Source organism: Nelusetta ayraudi, unplaced genomic scaffold (assembly GCF_046127955.1).
Source record: "Nelusetta ayraudi isolate G7.1 ecotype Tasmania unplaced genomic scaffold, CSIRO-AGI_Nayr_v1 ptg000057l, whole genome shotgun sequence".
NCBI lineage: Eukaryota > Metazoa > Chordata > Actinopteri > Tetraodontiformes > Monacanthidae > Nelusetta > Nelusetta ayraudi.
In genome coordinates this window covers 2,719,297-2,735,773 of record NW_027466107.1, presented here as the reverse complement: position 1 = coordinate 2,735,773, position 16,477 = coordinate 2,719,297, and the positions used below count along the sequence as shown (strand labels likewise).

General features: G+C 46.9%; 1 protein-coding gene across 1 annotated transcript in view; it reads right to left on the bottom strand.

Annotated features, from left to right (window-relative positions):
- Window positions 1-1,070: 1,070 nt before the first annotated feature.
- baiap3 (BAI1 associated protein 3) overlaps window positions 1,071-16,477 on the bottom strand; it is a 29,090-nt gene continuing 13,683 nt past the window's right edge. The window contains exons 3-34 of the mRNA XM_076038482.1: window positions 15,944-16,031; window positions 15,021-15,104; window positions 14,506-14,613; window positions 14,002-14,061; window positions 13,469-13,535; window positions 13,062-13,275; window positions 12,885-12,929; window positions 12,091-12,168; window positions 11,829-11,934; window positions 11,639-11,746; window positions 11,473-11,565; window positions 10,359-10,462; window positions 10,132-10,249; window positions 9,733-9,857; window positions 9,213-9,303; window positions 8,688-8,744; window positions 8,497-8,594; window positions 8,343-8,394; window positions 8,098-8,249; window positions 7,871-7,994; window positions 7,205-7,345; window positions 6,993-7,088; window positions 6,213-6,428; window positions 5,726-5,794; window positions 5,531-5,610; window positions 4,971-5,079; window positions 4,594-4,665; window positions 4,406-4,489; window positions 3,974-4,094; window positions 3,611-3,734; window positions 3,319-3,524; window positions 1,071-3,109 (exon numbers count right to left, since the gene is read on the bottom strand). Of these exons, the coding sequence (XP_075894597.1) occupies window positions 3,006-3,109; window positions 3,319-3,524; window positions 3,611-3,734; window positions 3,974-4,094; window positions 4,406-4,489; window positions 4,594-4,665; window positions 4,971-5,079; window positions 5,531-5,610; window positions 5,726-5,794; window positions 6,213-6,428; window positions 6,993-7,088; window positions 7,205-7,345; window positions 7,871-7,994; window positions 8,098-8,249; window positions 8,343-8,394; window positions 8,497-8,594; window positions 8,688-8,744; window positions 9,213-9,303; window positions 9,733-9,857; window positions 10,132-10,249; window positions 10,359-10,462; window positions 11,473-11,565; window positions 11,639-11,746; window positions 11,829-11,934; window positions 12,091-12,168; window positions 12,885-12,929; window positions 13,062-13,275; window positions 13,469-13,535; window positions 14,002-14,061; window positions 14,506-14,613; window positions 15,021-15,104; window positions 15,944-16,031 (3,394 nt within the window). The 3' untranslated portion in view covers window positions 1,071-3,005. The remainder of the gene's footprint in view (window positions 3,110-3,318; window positions 3,525-3,610; window positions 3,735-3,973; window positions 4,095-4,405; window positions 4,490-4,593; window positions 4,666-4,970; window positions 5,080-5,530; window positions 5,611-5,725; window positions 5,795-6,212; window positions 6,429-6,992; window positions 7,089-7,204; window positions 7,346-7,870; window positions 7,995-8,097; window positions 8,250-8,342; window positions 8,395-8,496; window positions 8,595-8,687; window positions 8,745-9,212; window positions 9,304-9,732; window positions 9,858-10,131; window positions 10,250-10,358; window positions 10,463-11,472; window positions 11,566-11,638; window positions 11,747-11,828; window positions 11,935-12,090; window positions 12,169-12,884; window positions 12,930-13,061; window positions 13,276-13,468; window positions 13,536-14,001; window positions 14,062-14,505; window positions 14,614-15,020; window positions 15,105-15,943; window positions 16,032-16,477) is intronic.

Sequence of the window (16,477 nt, the reverse complement as noted above, 5' to 3'; positions counted from 1 at the left end):
TTTCCTCATAGTTTTATAAATAGTTTTCACCAGACTAAAATCAATTTACTCAACTGCTACTGATCAGACTCCTTATAGAGACACCTACGATACTGTGACGAGACGTGGATGTCGACTGGATGAGCCGCTGTGTTTCTGTCACGTACGGAAAAATTGTTTCTTCATTGGAATGATCACATTTGACTTTTGAAATTTCTTTTTTGTGTTTCGTGTGCATAAACCTCTTTTGTCATCTGCTAACTAGTAATGGCATCAGTTATCTCTTACCCGGGAGTATGATTCAAGTTTATACAGATTATTCCTTTCTTTAATATGACTAGATTATGCATTCAATGTTTTTATTTGTAATATTTGACTGTGATGCCTGCTTTTGAAGTAAAATCGCACCATAACTGCGACACTTAAGATCGGAGAACATTTCTAGTTACCACTTAACTGCATGTAAAATCTGTCTTTCCAATTTTTTTGTGCAATTATGCAAAATTAAACTTCAACTGAGCGGCAGATTGCTTTATTGATGAACCAAACCTTATGTAAATTAAGTTTCTGGCTCCATACATACATGTGGTTTGTCCATTTGCTGTTGCTTTTCATTTTGTTTTGTTTTTTGTTTGCGTGCTTCATCCTCACAGTTCCACAGAGTAACGACAAAGCACTACACAAGCAGCTACGGTAAAAGGTACATCACTATCCAAACGCTGTCGGCATGAACGATTTTGGTGCTGGACTCTCGGCTGGTTGCTACAAACGTACTCGCTGTCTTTGTGTTCTTTTCGTCGTCAAGCCAGGCTGGCAAATACTCGTCCTAAGGCCTCGACCCCCCCACCAACCTTTTTTAAAGAACACAAGAAAGATTTCGGTGAGCAAGGCGGAAGAAACCTAGCTGTTTTTTTCCACATGCTGGGTGTAAACTGCCTCCAGATGCAACCTATTGCATTGATATTTCCTCCAAACCAACTTTAAAACTCGAGCTACATTTGTGGCAGCATAAAAGACCATTTTCCTATTGGGAAAAAAAAAACCCAACAAAATACTAAAAATCCGCTCTGATTAGCATTGTTGACCCTGTGTTCCGCACTCTCAACTTTTCTTTTCAGAGACAGCTTAATAACAGTTCTGCAAGGGGACAGTGAGTGGAAACACACGGCACATTTAATGTTCCCAAACAAGACCCTGTGCTTTCCACTAGAAAATGCGCTGCCCAGACCCTTTGTGCAATTTCTTTCTCTTTTTCCTCCTCCAGTAATACTATTATTTATCTCCCACGGCTACAATGAGCGCAGCTTTAATAAGAGGTTGTTCATTTACCCTTGAGTACACTCAGATTCCAGATGTACTCCCTGAAACAATGCTTGTTGCTTTTTTGAAAATACAATCGTCCACATTTGGAACTTTGTGTTTGGTTCATCGTATCTCTGCTGGCAGACGCCTCTGCTGGCAGAGATACGATGAGGATAAGAGGAGCTTTTTTATTCCTCTTGCCAAGAAAACAAAAAACAAAAAAAACAGATAATGATGATAAGACAAAGTTTGTTGGTATTGGCATTGCAGTTTGTTGTTGCAGGGGGATGGTAGTGGCTAATTAGCAGCTGATTAGCAACACCCACCTGCTGATTGATGCTGATCCACTGTTAAGAAGAACAAGATTTCCACTGGTACCAGGTGCTCAACATAAATATAAGTGGGATTTAAGATCAACCAAACACAAAGTTCCAAGTGTTTATGTATATATGTATATATATATATACATATACATATACATATACATATACATATGTGTGTGTGTGTGTGTGTGTGTGTATGTGTGTGTGTTCTGCTACTGTGCGGTTCTGCTTGCTTTGGTGACGCCTTGACACTTGTTTCATACCGCAATCCGGTTCCCAACCCGAGTCACGGTCAGGAAAACAACTTAGAATTTGTGCAAAAGATCCGCAGAGATGTCCGATTTAGACTCACCAGCGTCGAACTGGGAAAGGAGCTTGATGAAGAGGAAGATGATTGGCTCTTCGGCAGCAAGAATTTAAGACTTGGGGTGCTTTCACTCCCGGATCCTGGGACAAATCGGTGTTCCTATTCTGTAAAGTGGGACACACCGCCAGTCCTCGCAGGGTTCCCCCACTGCTTCCACGTGTCTCATTTGTGCTGATTGCAAGTAAACCTTGGGTAGCGGTTGCTGGGTAGAACACATCTTGGTTATTTCTGTTCCCAAAGCAGACATATTTCGATGGAATTGGCCCGAGAACAAATCTTTGAGACAACGTTGATTTTGTTGGTGCCGATTGTTGCGATTGTTACATGAGTCCCAATCAGCTTGATTTTTTATTTTTTTTTTTTTATCAATGTCCCCGATCAATCCGCCTGTGAAAGCGTTGACTAGTGGAGGGTAAGAAGCCCAGAGGCCCTGAGCCAGACTGCCCTTCGCTGCCTGATTCCTCATGATTTGGCTACTACCACATTATCAACGACTAAACAAATGTTACGTGTGGGTTTTCAGCTACGTTCTACTGGCTTCATGCAAACCAAAACTCTGCAGGAACCCCCCTCCCTTTCCCGTGGCCACTACTAAGCATATCTGAGGTATAGATTTAGACTTTAAGACAGAGAAATGTCGACTATATAAGCTACTTGCACAAAATAGTGTTAGATCTATCATATCAAAGAGTACAACAAAGATGACGGTCACCTCTTACAAAAAATATAGACTAGTAACATTTAGGATCAACTATCCATTCAGTTCTAAAATAGAGTCGCAGTGAGACAGCGTTGGGTTGCACAGTGACAGGATGTTCGTCTCCCAGTCGGCTTCACTGTTTAGTTTTTTTTGTTGTTTTTTCTCTCGCCTTCTTTTCTGTTTTTCATTTGGATATAATTACAGAACAAACCAAAAAGAACAAAAAAAGAGAAAGGTCCAAGAGTGTAAACATTGTACTGGTACAAAAAAAAAAAAGAGCACATGTCGCAAGACGCGGCAGACAGACACCAACACGGGCGGCACTTGACAGCTTCTACTCCTCCTCCATCGACTTCTCAATCTCCTTCAGCCTACGGACAAACTCCTGAGCCTCCCTGTCGCCGACGCGGGCGTCCAGCATCCTCATGATTGGCTTCTCTGCAGAGAGCGAGGGAGAAAGAGAGAGAGAGGGGGGGGGGGAGAGAAAGAGAGAGAGAAGCAGATGGCGCCACTTGCACACAACACAAATCTCCAGATCGAGTAGATTTTTCTTGCTGCATTCTGGGGAAAGTAACAGGACGCCCTGTGGCCTCCTGATGAGTTCCCAATCACCAGAAGACCAAGAGAGCTCCTGGAGCTCCGCCTACCGCTGGGTTTACTGCGGGACAGGTGGAGGATTATGGGCTGGACGCTCTTGCCGGCCGGAGAGGCGTTGGGTCGGCCCGGCCAGCAGAAGTCGCTGAGAGGGGCCACGGCCTCGCCGGCAAAGTCGTTGGTGGAGAGCCAGTCGTAGTCCATCACAGTGAAGGTCAGGCAGGCGAACCTGTGTCGGTAGTGCTCGGGGCTGACGTGGCTGCAAGGTAGCAGGAGGAGTTAGTTACTTTCACCATTGTCTTCAAACACCTGGAAAAACAGGCGATGATGAAAATCACTACCCACAAGTAAAAGAGCTCGTCGAACACTGGGTGCAGAGTCTTCAGCTTGACTTGAGTGCGCTGGCTCTTGGCCAGGGGGAAGAGGTGGTGGGGGCACAGCTCCACGATGACAAAAGGGTCACTCAGACCTTGGAAGCAACGAGAGAAGTGAGAGGAACAGAAAAGCCCCCCCCCCCACGTGGATCTCAACCGTGTTTTTCTACCAAAAGTCACGTTTCTTCGCATGAGTCATCTACAGAACACGGCGTGGACGCTGTGCGTAATTACTACCTTGTGATTGTTGCCAAAAACAGCAGGTGTGTGCGTGGTGATGCTGGGGATGACTGTTCATCGGTCGCATGCAGCTGATTGGCCCTTTCATCTTTACCGTTGGCATCCAGCGCGATGATGTCCGCGGCATGCAGGATCTCCACTGTCAGCCGTTGCTCCGATGCGTCATAGTAGCACTTCACGCTGATCCGGCCGAATCTTGTGTGCTTGAGTGTTTTCTGAAACATCCAAGAGAGGTTTTTTGATCAATAAGGATGAGCGTTGCACGTGTGCAAAGGCCACACCGCCAGAGAAAGAGACAGAGGGCTGCGCCAGACACAGGTTTGCATGAGCTTAAAAGCTTCTTCGCCGTTGTCGTCTTTCATTTATTTTTATTTTTTATTTTTTCCCCCTCTGAGGGTTCAGGGAGCAGACGGGCTTTCCATCAGACGCGAGAGAACAGAGGACAGAGTGTTGCTCTGCTCAATCAATACCAGTCTGCTCGCTTTAGGGCTAAATTAAATTGTCAGCCCGCTCTGGCGGAACACACCTGGTGGGAAATCTTCTCCAGATAGTACTGTTCAATCAGCTCAAAGGAGGAGCATTTGTTCAGCCTGAGCTCCTCGTCCAGCAGCTGCAAGAGCAAAAGGAGACGTTCACAATCAATCTGTTAAATGGTTATTAAAGAGATGGATGGTGTTAAACGATGGACGGACAGGGATGATGTTGTAATCATACCTTGTAGTCTCCGCTCTTCATGTCATCCACAGAGAGACCCTCTCCCTTTGCGTGGAAGAACTGCACAAGGGTCTGCGTTCAAGGTTGAGCAACCCACACAGACAAAAACACATATATATTAAAAAATAAAAAAGATATAAACACCACGTCTTGCAGCTATGACATCTAGCAAGCTCCCACAGGGTCAATCCTGCTGGAACATTTCTTTGATGACCTGTGACCTTATGACGATATGCAATGTTTGCATGACAGCAAGAACACAGGCTCAATTAATTAAGAGGACGGCGAAGAAGAAGAAGAAGAAGATGGAGGAGCAGTCAGGAGGCCTTCAGAGGGCCGTCCTCCCTGCGGGGAAAACGCACGCTGCGACGACTGACCTCCACCGTGTACTGGAAGCGGTTGTAGAACTCCACCTGCACGCCCCGGTTCTCGGCGACGGCGTCCAGGATCATACGGAGGAGCAGCTCCCACAGGCTCTGGAGAACTCTGTGTGGGCAGGGATGTTGCGTTTCTCATTTCAGCACGTGGCTTCAAGTGCTACTTGACTCCTGACCGACCTCTAATAACAAGCAAATTCCAAGCTAAAATGTAAACTCAGTCTTAAAGAGAAAGGGACAACACCAGCAGTTGGTTGGAGGTAGCTGGTGGCTGAGTGTGCTTAGATGTAATAGGGTTCGACTTATTTATGTATCTGCAAAAAAAAAAAATAATCCTGGACTGCACGCACTGGGTAGCTTTTGTGGGGCTGCATTGTGAATTTTGCCTCATTTTGTTTTGGTTTCTAATGAAACAATTTTTTTTTCTTCAAGCCTTTATCAGCACAGACACAGACATGGCTGGTGGTAAACCAGACGCGTGTGCATGTTCCCGTAAATAGAAAAAAAAAAAAATAAGGCAATTTTCATAGCGAGGAGAGCGCCGGGGGGGAAGTAATTACCTCGTCAGGTTCTCCTTCACAAGGTTGTCGGTGAGGATGACCATCGTGTCTTGTAAGTACTTCATTAGTGGGGCGACGGCCTGAAGGAGAGTCACATCGACAGGGTGCACATGGGAAAAGCTGCATGCAGGAGCTAGCACCGGACAAAATAAAAAAAATAATAAGCAAGTGTTTAAATAAATAGAAACTGCCTACATCGTCGTTGTTGATGGAGTCTGGAGACAGGCTGATGTGCTGGATGTATCGCCGCAACTCAGGCTGCATCTGCACAGAAACACGCGCCTGATAAGTGAAGGTACGAAGACAAGGAGTCAAATACCCCAGACAAACAAAACACAATAAAGCCTCTTTGGTATCATCCAAGTGTCCAGAATACACCACAGTCTAATTACTAACATAACATTCACATTTTTTTTTTTTAGTCAAAATATCCACAATTCCAGTGGCAGGTTTGTTTTCATGCTCCCTGGACTTGGAAATTCTGGCTAAAACACTGCTTGGTTTCACTGCAGTCCAATTTGCTAATTGGACTGCAGTTGCTCTTGGACTTTAGTGGTATGTACACAACAGAGACCCCTGGGCCACAAAGTGGCTTCCACTGGCGAGAATTCCTTTCCTTTCCATTAAACTTGGAGCAAAACCTCCCTTCATCACTGAGGTTGAGTGTGTTCGTGTGTTGGACCTTGTCGGTCAGCAGCGTGATGAGTCTCTTGGCCTCCCGCTGCAGGTCCAGGTCCATGTTGAACAGCTGGCCGTTGAGCGCCTTGTACACCTGCTCCTTCCCCTCGGCGCCGCACGACTCCTCCATGGCCCGCTCCACTCCGGGCCAGTCCAGATCGCGGGGCAGGCGGCTCAGGAAGACCCGTACGTGCTCCGTGCTGTTCAGGGCCACGCAGAGCTGAACGCAGGAAAAGTGGAAAAGGAGGAGGAGCAGAAAGAAGAGGAGAAAAAGAGGGTGGAGGAGGCGGAGACAGCAAGAGGGAAGAAGAAGGCTACAGAGAAGCGTACGGGGCATGGATGTATCATGAGAACTGGGTATCGGACTGGCAACATGGCAGCCCGCCGATGTTTCCCAGTGGCCACTGGGGTACTGCAGCAAAAAGAAAATCCCATGGGTGACGTCACAATGTCGTACGTGCAGCTGTGTTTCATCTCGTTCTGATTGGCTGCGTCCTGACATGTCTGCCAGTGCTATTCTCCAGGTTCGTTCTGATTGGCCAAATATATCATGTGAGTTACAGAGGCATGATGGGAAGTGACACTACTGCGCAATGCTCTATGTGCCTATTAATGTGGAAGTCAAAAATGTTTTCGGCATCTGTGCTGGGTGAGCAACTGGGCAAATGGGCCGCCATCTTGGAGTCTGGGGGTGTGGTAGGAGGTGAGTGGGTCAGGATAATGCCCCCGCCCCCCGCCGCGAGCGTGCACGTCTGCCCTACCGCCGAGGCCCTTTGTGCTTTACCTGCAAAGCGAAGCTCTTGTAGTCTCGGCCCACCTGGTTCCTCTCAATCTTGCGGGTCACCAACTCTGAGTAGCAGACGGCCTCGCTGCAGAAGTTCTTTGACGGGAACACAAACAGGAAAGGAGCACTGAAATCTCTACTGGGTAGTTTTAGCACTAGGAGCCAAATGTGCGTATGTGCACCAATGTGTGAAGGCAAGATTGGCCACTTACGTCTGTCAGGCGTGTGATGAAGATGAAGGCCCCCGCAGAGTCTGGCCAGGCCAGCTGGAGCCAGATCTCACGTACCTGGCTGAGACACGTCGCCACCTCCACCGCAGACGAGCTGTGTTTGGCCTGGTGCAGCGGCTCCAGCTACGCCACAAAGCGCACCAGCAAGAAAGCCTTTTTATTGGTAACCTACCGCACTTATGGTTTTGCTAGGTGACCATGGACCACACTTTTCACACAGCAAATGATCTTCCGATTTTTGCAACAAAGTAGTTTGTAAATACAACCTCATATAAATGACATAGAATATTGATAAAATGTCTGAGTGCCACTGGAGGTGACAGACAGTTGCAAGCACGGTTTTTGAAAATGTTGATTTTTTTAATGTAGGGAATCAACACAGTTGCTTTCACACTCATGAAAAATGAATGGAGTACTCTCATTTAAAACACTGTTTAACAGAAAAGTGCTTGGTCGTAGCATAAGAATCCAGTCATTGTTCATCAAGGTCAGGTAAGGCAACTAACGGTGTCAGAGTTGGAGTGACTGAATGACGAAGAAATTTAACAATAAAATCAATTTACCACTATTACGATGTTTTCCAGCTGCTGAATGACCGCCCTGAAAACTTATATTTGAACATATGCAGACTTTAAATCTCGCTCTCACCTTATCTGCTTCCACAGCTTTACGGATCCTGTCGCACGACCGCTCGTGAACAATCTGCAGCCACTGATGGATGGAGGATTTGAACCAGTTATGAAAACCCGTCAGGGCCAACATCTTAGCGTCCCTGTGGAGGAGCAGAGAGATTCTTGCAATGGTGAGTCTGAGTCATCAAACAGGCCGAACGGACTGAGTGACCCGACCGATGGTCGAAACCCCGTAACACCAACTTGAGAGGGAGGAACTCCCGGAAGCCTTTGAGGATCTTCAGGGAGGTGTAAAGCTCAAAGACGGTCTCTCCCATCGTCTGGGTCAGTCTGGAGCTCTCCTGCTCCAGGGTTCCACACACCCGCTCCATGGCAACGTTCACGTCATCGGCGACCTGGCAAGGACAAAGACGCCAACAGGATCAAACTCAGAAAAATGACCTCAACAAATAGTCTTCTTTTTTTCAACTTGACTTTCCATCACGTACTTGCTTTTCCAACTGCCTGTACGATATGCTGAGGAAATCCACCTTCACCGCGCTGCAAGAGATAAATGCGACGCAACATAAGACAATTGGTTCTTGAAAGAAGATAAACACACAGACTTGGACTGTACTCATCGTGAGAGAGGCAGATATTCACCTGTAGAAGAGCTTGTTGTAGATGTTTTGGGCTCTGTGCACATCGGCACAAACGCAGTCGACGATCTGAACCAGCTTCTTCAGCTGATCCTCCAGAGTCTGCGAGACCAACAAAAGAAACAAATAATCAAACGAGAATCAAACATCACACTTCAGCCAATTGAAGGGGGAGATGAATCGTCGTGTACTTGCCCCGTCCTCTGGTTTGTATCGCGCAATCAAGCTCTCGTACCACTCAGCACTTCCCTTCTGCGTAGACATAATCAACAAATGGCTTAAACTTTGACCACAATTGCTCTCAAACTCGATGCTTATCTTATTAAGATTACTGGCCACTTTATCCCATACGCCCGTTTGACTGAACATTAACTCAAATATCTGCATCAGTCACACGGCAGAGACTTCAAGCATGGTCAAGGCGACCCGCTGAAGGTCAAACCGAGCATCAAAAGGACCATGTCCATCCCTTTATGACCTCATGAGAGCGTTCTGTCTTGGCAACTCCCATCACGTTGAGTCACTGTGTCTCAAAGATACTTTGACCTCTGGTTTCGTGTAGATAAAAATGGCTTTATGGCACCGGAAGAGCCACCGCAGTCATCGACATAGACGATTCAATCAGCAAGGCGTACCGGATAAAGCTCCCTGTATCTTTTAAACTGCTGATTCAGGATCAGCAGTGAAGGAAGAAAGAATGAGCTCCTCTGTCTTTTGTACCTTGATTGCAGTGGTGATGTCCAGATGCAGCTGATTTCGTAGAGGACACACCGTCTTGAAGGCCCTCATGTTTTGCATGTAGCCAATGCCCCTGACGGAGGAGACGGGTGTGAATTACACTCAATCATGTTCACAAAGGAAATTTTCCCCACTTTTTTTCCCTCCGAACCGTCACCGGAGGAGGCGGAAAACATTATCAACCGGGCGATTGTGTTCCCGAGAGGAGCAGAAACGGCTAATGGCTGGAGTTAATCCGGTGAGATGGGTGGCGTGTTCCATAATAATACATGTGTTGAGACATGTCATTCTCTGGCTGTACAGTGAGATGCAACCCAATTTCAGAGTTGTAATGTGGCAGAAAAATTGGGGGAATCAGAGGAGAGAAATGGTTAGTAACTGGAATGAGCAATGAGCAATGGGGGAGATATAAAAAGAGTAAACCGCTGACGTGTTTGCGTGTCTCTCGGGGTGGGCCGGGGTGGCCGTGCGTGACGTGATGCCAATGGCGGTGTGACTTTACCTCAGCATGAGCTCGTAGCGTGTAATGGCAGCGGCGCTGGTGCAGGGGAAAACCTGACGCATGTTCTTCATCAGACACAGGCAGTGCTCTGTGTGCAGCCTGAAGCTGTCTGACAGCTGCCTCTCCTGGACACAGGAAGGGCCCGCAGTTATAGCTTCCAGTACACCTTTTGTTGTTTTTTTTTGTGTGTGTGTGTGTGTGTGTGTGTGTGTGTGTGTGTGTGTGCTTTTTCTCCTCGTGCTGTGGGACATTTTTGGCTGAACCAAAAACCTTGATGAATGTCAGCGAGAGAGAGAGAAAGAGAGCCGAGCTAATGAGGTGACTCGTCGTTTCCACATGATGAAAGGTTCGTTTTTTTCATTTGCTCCCCCAGACGGCGCAGCAGCAGCCATAACCTACCAGGTCGCCCCTCACGGCGGCGGGGTCCCAGTCGGCGTCGATAGTCCTCAGGAGGCGGAGCAGCAGGGAGTAGCACACCCTCTGACTGCGGTGGTGGCTGCTGTAGCACTGCCAGCGACTGGCGGTGGGGCAGGATTGTGGGTAAATAAAAAAAAAAGAAGAGAATAAAAGACGCCGAGCCTTTCACGCTTGGTTTGATCAATGCGATTCACCCACTTTATACTCACATAATGGCCTGCTGGAGAGGTGAGAGATCAGTTTGCACAGCATGGTGAGTCAGTATGGTCCAAGCCGCCGGGCACACCTGGCCATTCCAGTTGTAGGGCTCCCGCTACAATTGGATTGGGGCCAGATTTAATTTTTGTGTTGCGCGAGCATCAGAACGTCTAAGAAAGCTAATGTTGAAAAACTTGCTCGTCCATCTTGAAAAAGTAAATTTTTCAATTTTTTTTGTTTTATTTTTCTTCACAAAAAACTAACAAAATAACAATTGCAGGCCTCTGGACCAATCAGCTTCTTTGGAAAAGAAAATGAAAGTGGTTGCACTGAGTGGGGTTTAAATTTCTCTCAAAAAATAAAGGAATTGCTGCAGAGCGAGTCAACTTTTTAGAGAGAAGATGGAATAAAAGCTTCAGGCTCGGAAAAAATGTTAACGTCCTTCTTCTTGGAACTAATATGAAGAAGCTGAGATTGTTGTTTTTATTCAATGTAATAACCATGTCAGTAGCTGTATGAAACGATTGTACAGATAGTGTGAAGACTCCTGCTTTGGTTACAATCAATGTCAATTCATGACAAGTTAGGTGTTTTTAGTTACATATCTGTTCACGATCTCATCATTTCCTGTTTTATTTTGAAACTGTTTCCCTCATGTGTCAGCAGCTTGCCCTTCCCTTGTGTGTTTTCGCGCCATGTCTAATTAGTCTTCCCCTACTGATTGTGTACACCTGTTTCCCATTAGCGTGTGTATTTATAGTCTGCATTGGCCTTTGTCCTGTGCCAGTGTGTCAGGTGTTTTCACAAAGAGCCACGACTCGTAGTTTTTAGGTCTCGTATTTTCATGGTCCAGTTTTTGTTTTGTTGTGTTTTTCCTCGAGTGATTGAATTTTCTTTTTAGAACTTTTGATTATGTGTTTCCTCTTCGGAGAGCTTTTGTTTGTACTTTAGTCAGTCGGTGTGATTTATGGTTTTGCCTCCTAAGAGTGATTTTCTGTTTGGACTTTTTATAATAAATACTTTGACTTGAAGTTTTTTTTTTTTTTTTTTAGCTGTGCTTTTCGGTGCAGTTCTAGTCCAGTCTGAATTGAAAGAAAAAAAAAAAAAAAAAAAAAATCACCTCACCTTCACATGGTTGTGCTCATAGTCCACGATCTGACTCAGCAGCTTCTTGTGGACAGAGATGTGCGGTTCTCTCTGCGACATGTCCGTGTCTCTCTGAGAAGGAAACACAGAAATGGCTTCACGAGCCGGCGACGCCTCACAGGTTCCAGTAGAGCGGAAAACGCACCTGGCTGGTGAACAGCTTGAGGATGAGGTGACAGTCGCCCTGCACCTTGGACGTGCTGGACCGGGGCTCCAGCTTGAACCAGGTGTCGTAGCCGGTGACTGGGATCTCCTGCGGGAGGGTGAGGAGCCGGTTAGAGGGAACCCCTGCTGGGTGGTGATATGGAACAACAAAAACACAGCGTCTCACTCACGTTCAGAGGGATGTTGATGCAACCCAGGAAGTCGTCGGCGCTCTCCTCCGAGCCTGATGACGCCGAGCCGTTGGATCGCAGAGACTTTGCTATCTGCTTGAAATACCTGGGCAGGGCAAGTGAAGCGCAGAGAAGATGTGTGTATGTGTGTGTGTGTGTGTGTGTTCAGCTTATCCAGCTGAATGCTTTGAAGTGATAAATATTGTGCCTATTCATACGGGTCTTGATCTTCGTGAGGTGATGTGTGGGACTTTCCCCGTACCTTCCCATTCCACGCAGCCCGCTGACCTCGTTGAGCTTCTTGCAGGCCTCGGCGACCGACACGTCATCGTCGTGGTCCCTAAAGAGCAGGAGCGCAGCTGACAGGTTATTACGACCTCGTTCTCTCCTCCACCTCCTCCCCCTCCGTCCTCGGCAGCCTTTCACAGCTATCGACTGCAGATTACTGTCAAGGGCCCTCGTTCTGACACTCAGCGCGGTCAATAGTCAACTCTGACCTGCACGCAGCACTGGGGGAGGGAGGGAGGAGCTTCAATTCTCAAAAGGTTGTTTGTCTGACGCATTTGGCTAATTTCCACTGAAGGGCAATTGACTGTGATTGCTGCTAATACCAGTTTTATTGAGTAGTTTAAAACACGCAGTCAAAACCTCTTAAGACTTAAATTCCTAAATTGAACTGCTCATATTCTTTTTCGTTCCAAAGCCAAACTACCCTTCACAACTGCTGATATTAAATGTCCCATACAATGCATATTATCCTCATGGTGTCACACGGGTGAACCTCTCCCAGGTTAGTGACCACACCCCCAGCCAGATGTTGGCTCTGCCCTCTGATACCTCACTAAGAGAACATCACTTTTGACAGGAAGCTAAAACCCAGCATTATCGCTGTAAACAGAGGGCTAAGCATGCTGCTAAATGGAGATCTATAGAGATTTTTTATTCTTATTACTAGTAATTATGCAGAACACTTGCAGATTTGAGAATGTTCACAATATGGGACCCCTTATATAAATACATAATTACGGAAATCTTTATTAAACTTCCTCGTCTTACCATATGTCAAGATGCAGGAGGTCATTGTAGACATCATCTACTTCACTGTCAGACAGGCAAAAAAAAAAAGTCAGTTTCCTGGTACAATAATAAAGTTCATCACTGGCCGACCGGAGCCTGCGCAGTGAATCACTGACCTTGTCCCTCGCACACATCGCCACTAAGTGCTGTACTCACAAGACAAAGTGCTCGTCCCACACCGGGTTCAGCGTCTCGGGCTTGACCTCAGTCACCTGGATGCACCTGGCAGGCAACACCTCCTTGGTGCTGGAACGCTTCTCCAGCTTCTCCTTCCGCTTCCTGAAACTGAACTTGCGCTCCTTCTTCTCCTCCACCTCCCGCGGGCTCTGGCCCACCAGGATTCCCAGCATGCAGTAGGGGTCGCTGTACCCTGGCGGGCGACAGCATGGTGACACACCGGGAAAGGTCAGTAATCTGGTGTTTGTCAGTGACTCGGTTTTGGAAAACTGCAGATTGAAAATTGATTTGTGCAGGTTTGTGCACATTCCTCGTTCATTTGTTCCATGGATGGATTGCTGCAGTGCAGTTTAGTTTAGTATGAGATGAATGATGGATGTTCTCACCGTTTGCATCCTTGGCCATCATATTCCTGGCTTTCATAACAGAAACCCTCAGAGAAAAACTTGGCCGCTGCAAAAGTGAAAGGAAACAAGCTGTCAAAGCGCCAGATTTAAGGTCTCGCATTGTGCACAACACAATGCACCCTCTTCTTTCTTTCACTCTGTGGCTTTGTTTGATGTGCACAAAACAGTGAAAAAGAGGTCATTTCTTTTATCAGAGCAAATCTGAAATGTCTCAGGCGATCATAGGAAAATGATTAAATGAATTCAAGACAGCACACGAGGGGGGAATCAGTTCCAGTTCCAAACTGTGGCTCTGCATCGTAACATTTTGTGTTGTTGAAGCCGTTTCCCCCGGAAAAGCATTTTTTTTGCATGTTAATGCATTGTGCAAGTCAAACAAATGTGAGGTTCTGCCTCAGGATAGGCAAATTAGACAATTAGACAAATGCAGCTAAAACCCCCGCTGTCCTTCCACTCAGACAGTGGACAATGACGGAAGAAAAGTAGATCTGAGGAGGCAGCCAGTGTCTCACCTTTGATTCCTGCACTTTCTGGAGAATGATCTCATGTTCCTCTTCAGCCATATCAAACACCTTGGAGAAAGAGACGGCCAGACAGTTAGAGAAAGGAGCTGAGCATCACAGACACGCTGAGACCGATGAAATTCTTTGATAAGCGAAAGGATTCCTTTCAGCACCTGAGCCTCTGGGGGGGAGGAGAGGGTGCAAAAAAAAAAAAGTAACCAAAAAGCAAGAGGGAAAAAATGCACCGCTGCAGACATGAAAAGACGCCTCGATTCTCCTCATCTGAATTGGACTTGATATGGGCGGCTGAATATCAGCACGCGGCGTGACGGGCCTTTGATGTTTAATCAGGTCTTAGAACCGAGAGCATCTGCTCAGTCCGCCGACAACAAAAAACACTTCCTGAGAGGCTCGCGCCTGTATTAACAACAGAGATTTAATAGAGTTCTTCAAGGGTGTGGAGGGACGGATGGATGGATGGATGGATGGATGGATGGATGGATGGGTCAGTACCTTGAGGAGGTAGGCAAACAGCTCTTCGTCACTTTTCACGTGCTCGGATGAGGGCACTCCCACCCGGTTGACCACCGTGTAAACAGCCTCCTTGTAAAGCTGATCCAGCTGCAGGTGGAAGAAAAAAATAAAGATAAGGTCTGGAGAAAAAAAAACTGCAGTTAAGATAAAAAGCTACTCAAAGTGTTTTCATCTCAAATTGCTTTTTGTTGCAGGGGCTGCAGGAGTTAGAGCATAGGAGGAGGTAGAGTAGAGCATGTGGCCTATTAATCAGAAGGTCAGCGATTTGATCCAGTCCACATGTCAGTGTAACCGGCGGCAAGGTACTTAACCTCTAATTGCTCCAGATGACTGGTACGAATGTGTATGGCCAGCGTATGATTGGGGTGAATGTGGCCTGCAAGTTGTAAAGCGCCTTGAGTGGTCGGCGGAGACCAGAGAACGAGTCGCGCGAGTGCAGCCCATTTTCTCTGAGATGCAATAAAAGATGGAAGTAGGCGAGGAAAAAGTCTCACCTCCGCCCGGCTGATTCTGTCGGCAATAAAGGACTGGTCCACCTGCTCCTGGGGTGGCGGCACCGTGCAGGCGCCTCTTTGGCACTGTCAGGACGACATAACAGTCACAAGCTGAGAAAACACACTTATGTCTGGCTGGTTAAAAAAATATATAAAATAAAAAATCTTCCCAACAATTTGCCTTAGGTTTGCCTTCCAGCGGTGAGATAAGCATTTTTCAGCTCATAAAATAATAAAAATTGGAATATATAAGAACTTCTCACTCATCCATCAGGCCAACCTCCAATAGAAAATGTTTTTAGTCTGTTTAAGCATTGAGATCCCCAAACAAACATGTCCCAAATTATGTATTTTCTGTACCTAAATACCTAATAAGCACCAAAGCGTGGTCAGTGAGATCTATGCAGCGTGCAGTTGGTCCATCAGAAAGTTGATCCAATCACCTTCTATGTTTAGCTCGGGCTAAAGAGGCTCTGTAGATGCATATATGATATAAATCGAAAGGGATTTAAAAATCTTCTGGTTGAATGACGTAGCTATTCCAGTGACCTTTAGTGAAGGCAGAACAGAACATGCTGGCTTAATTTGCAGCTGGTTACAGGATGGATGTTCTCCCGGCAACAGCCAGAAGAAGAATTAAAAAACAAAAAAAAAAACCCTTTTGAAATGTTACAGGGAACAGTTGGAGGTGTCCACAGATTTTACAGCCACGGGGATGTGGCCATAAGACGTGGACATGAGCTAGCACAGTGTCGCTGCCCTGTTAGCACGTGGCACCAGGAGCAGCAGGACTCGGTTGTCTCAGCCGCTCGAGTCGACTCGACTCCTGCTGGCCGCCAGGGCGGCTGGTTGGCCGGGGGGGCCCAAGCCTCCGCGCCTCAGATGACGAGCAGATGGAAAGGTGGAAGGCGGCTCGGCGTTACCTCAGCCTGGGCAGCCCGCAACATGTTCTCCTGCTTCTGAAGGATGGCGTTGACGCGCTCAAAGAACTCGGCGCTCTCCTCGGAGACCCTGCCAAGACGAGCAGAAACAGATTGACGGCGATTCATCTCGGCCCGGAGATTAAACGGCGGGAAGGCATGTTGTCTTGAGCGGGGTGCGTTTGATTGTTGAGCATGAAACACTTTTTTCACATCTGTGTTTATGAAAAAAAAAACAAAAAAAACATGCGAGAATCAGAGACAAAGGCGCAATCAGACAGCAAACACGAACCGAGGCGGCCTCTTTGTGCAGCGCCGGCCTGTGAATAACCTGCAGTTGAGCTCTCTTATCTCACATTGTGAATAATCAAAAATTAAAAACAACAACAAAGTGATGTGCATGAACTAATGTGCTATGATGAGGATGACATGGCTGTGTGCAAAATGCAAATGATGTTCTTTTTTTTTTTTTCCCCCCCTCCCTGCTTCCTCCAGGTGTGAGTGAATCCCCTGGCACCAGCCTGCCGGCCCCTGTTG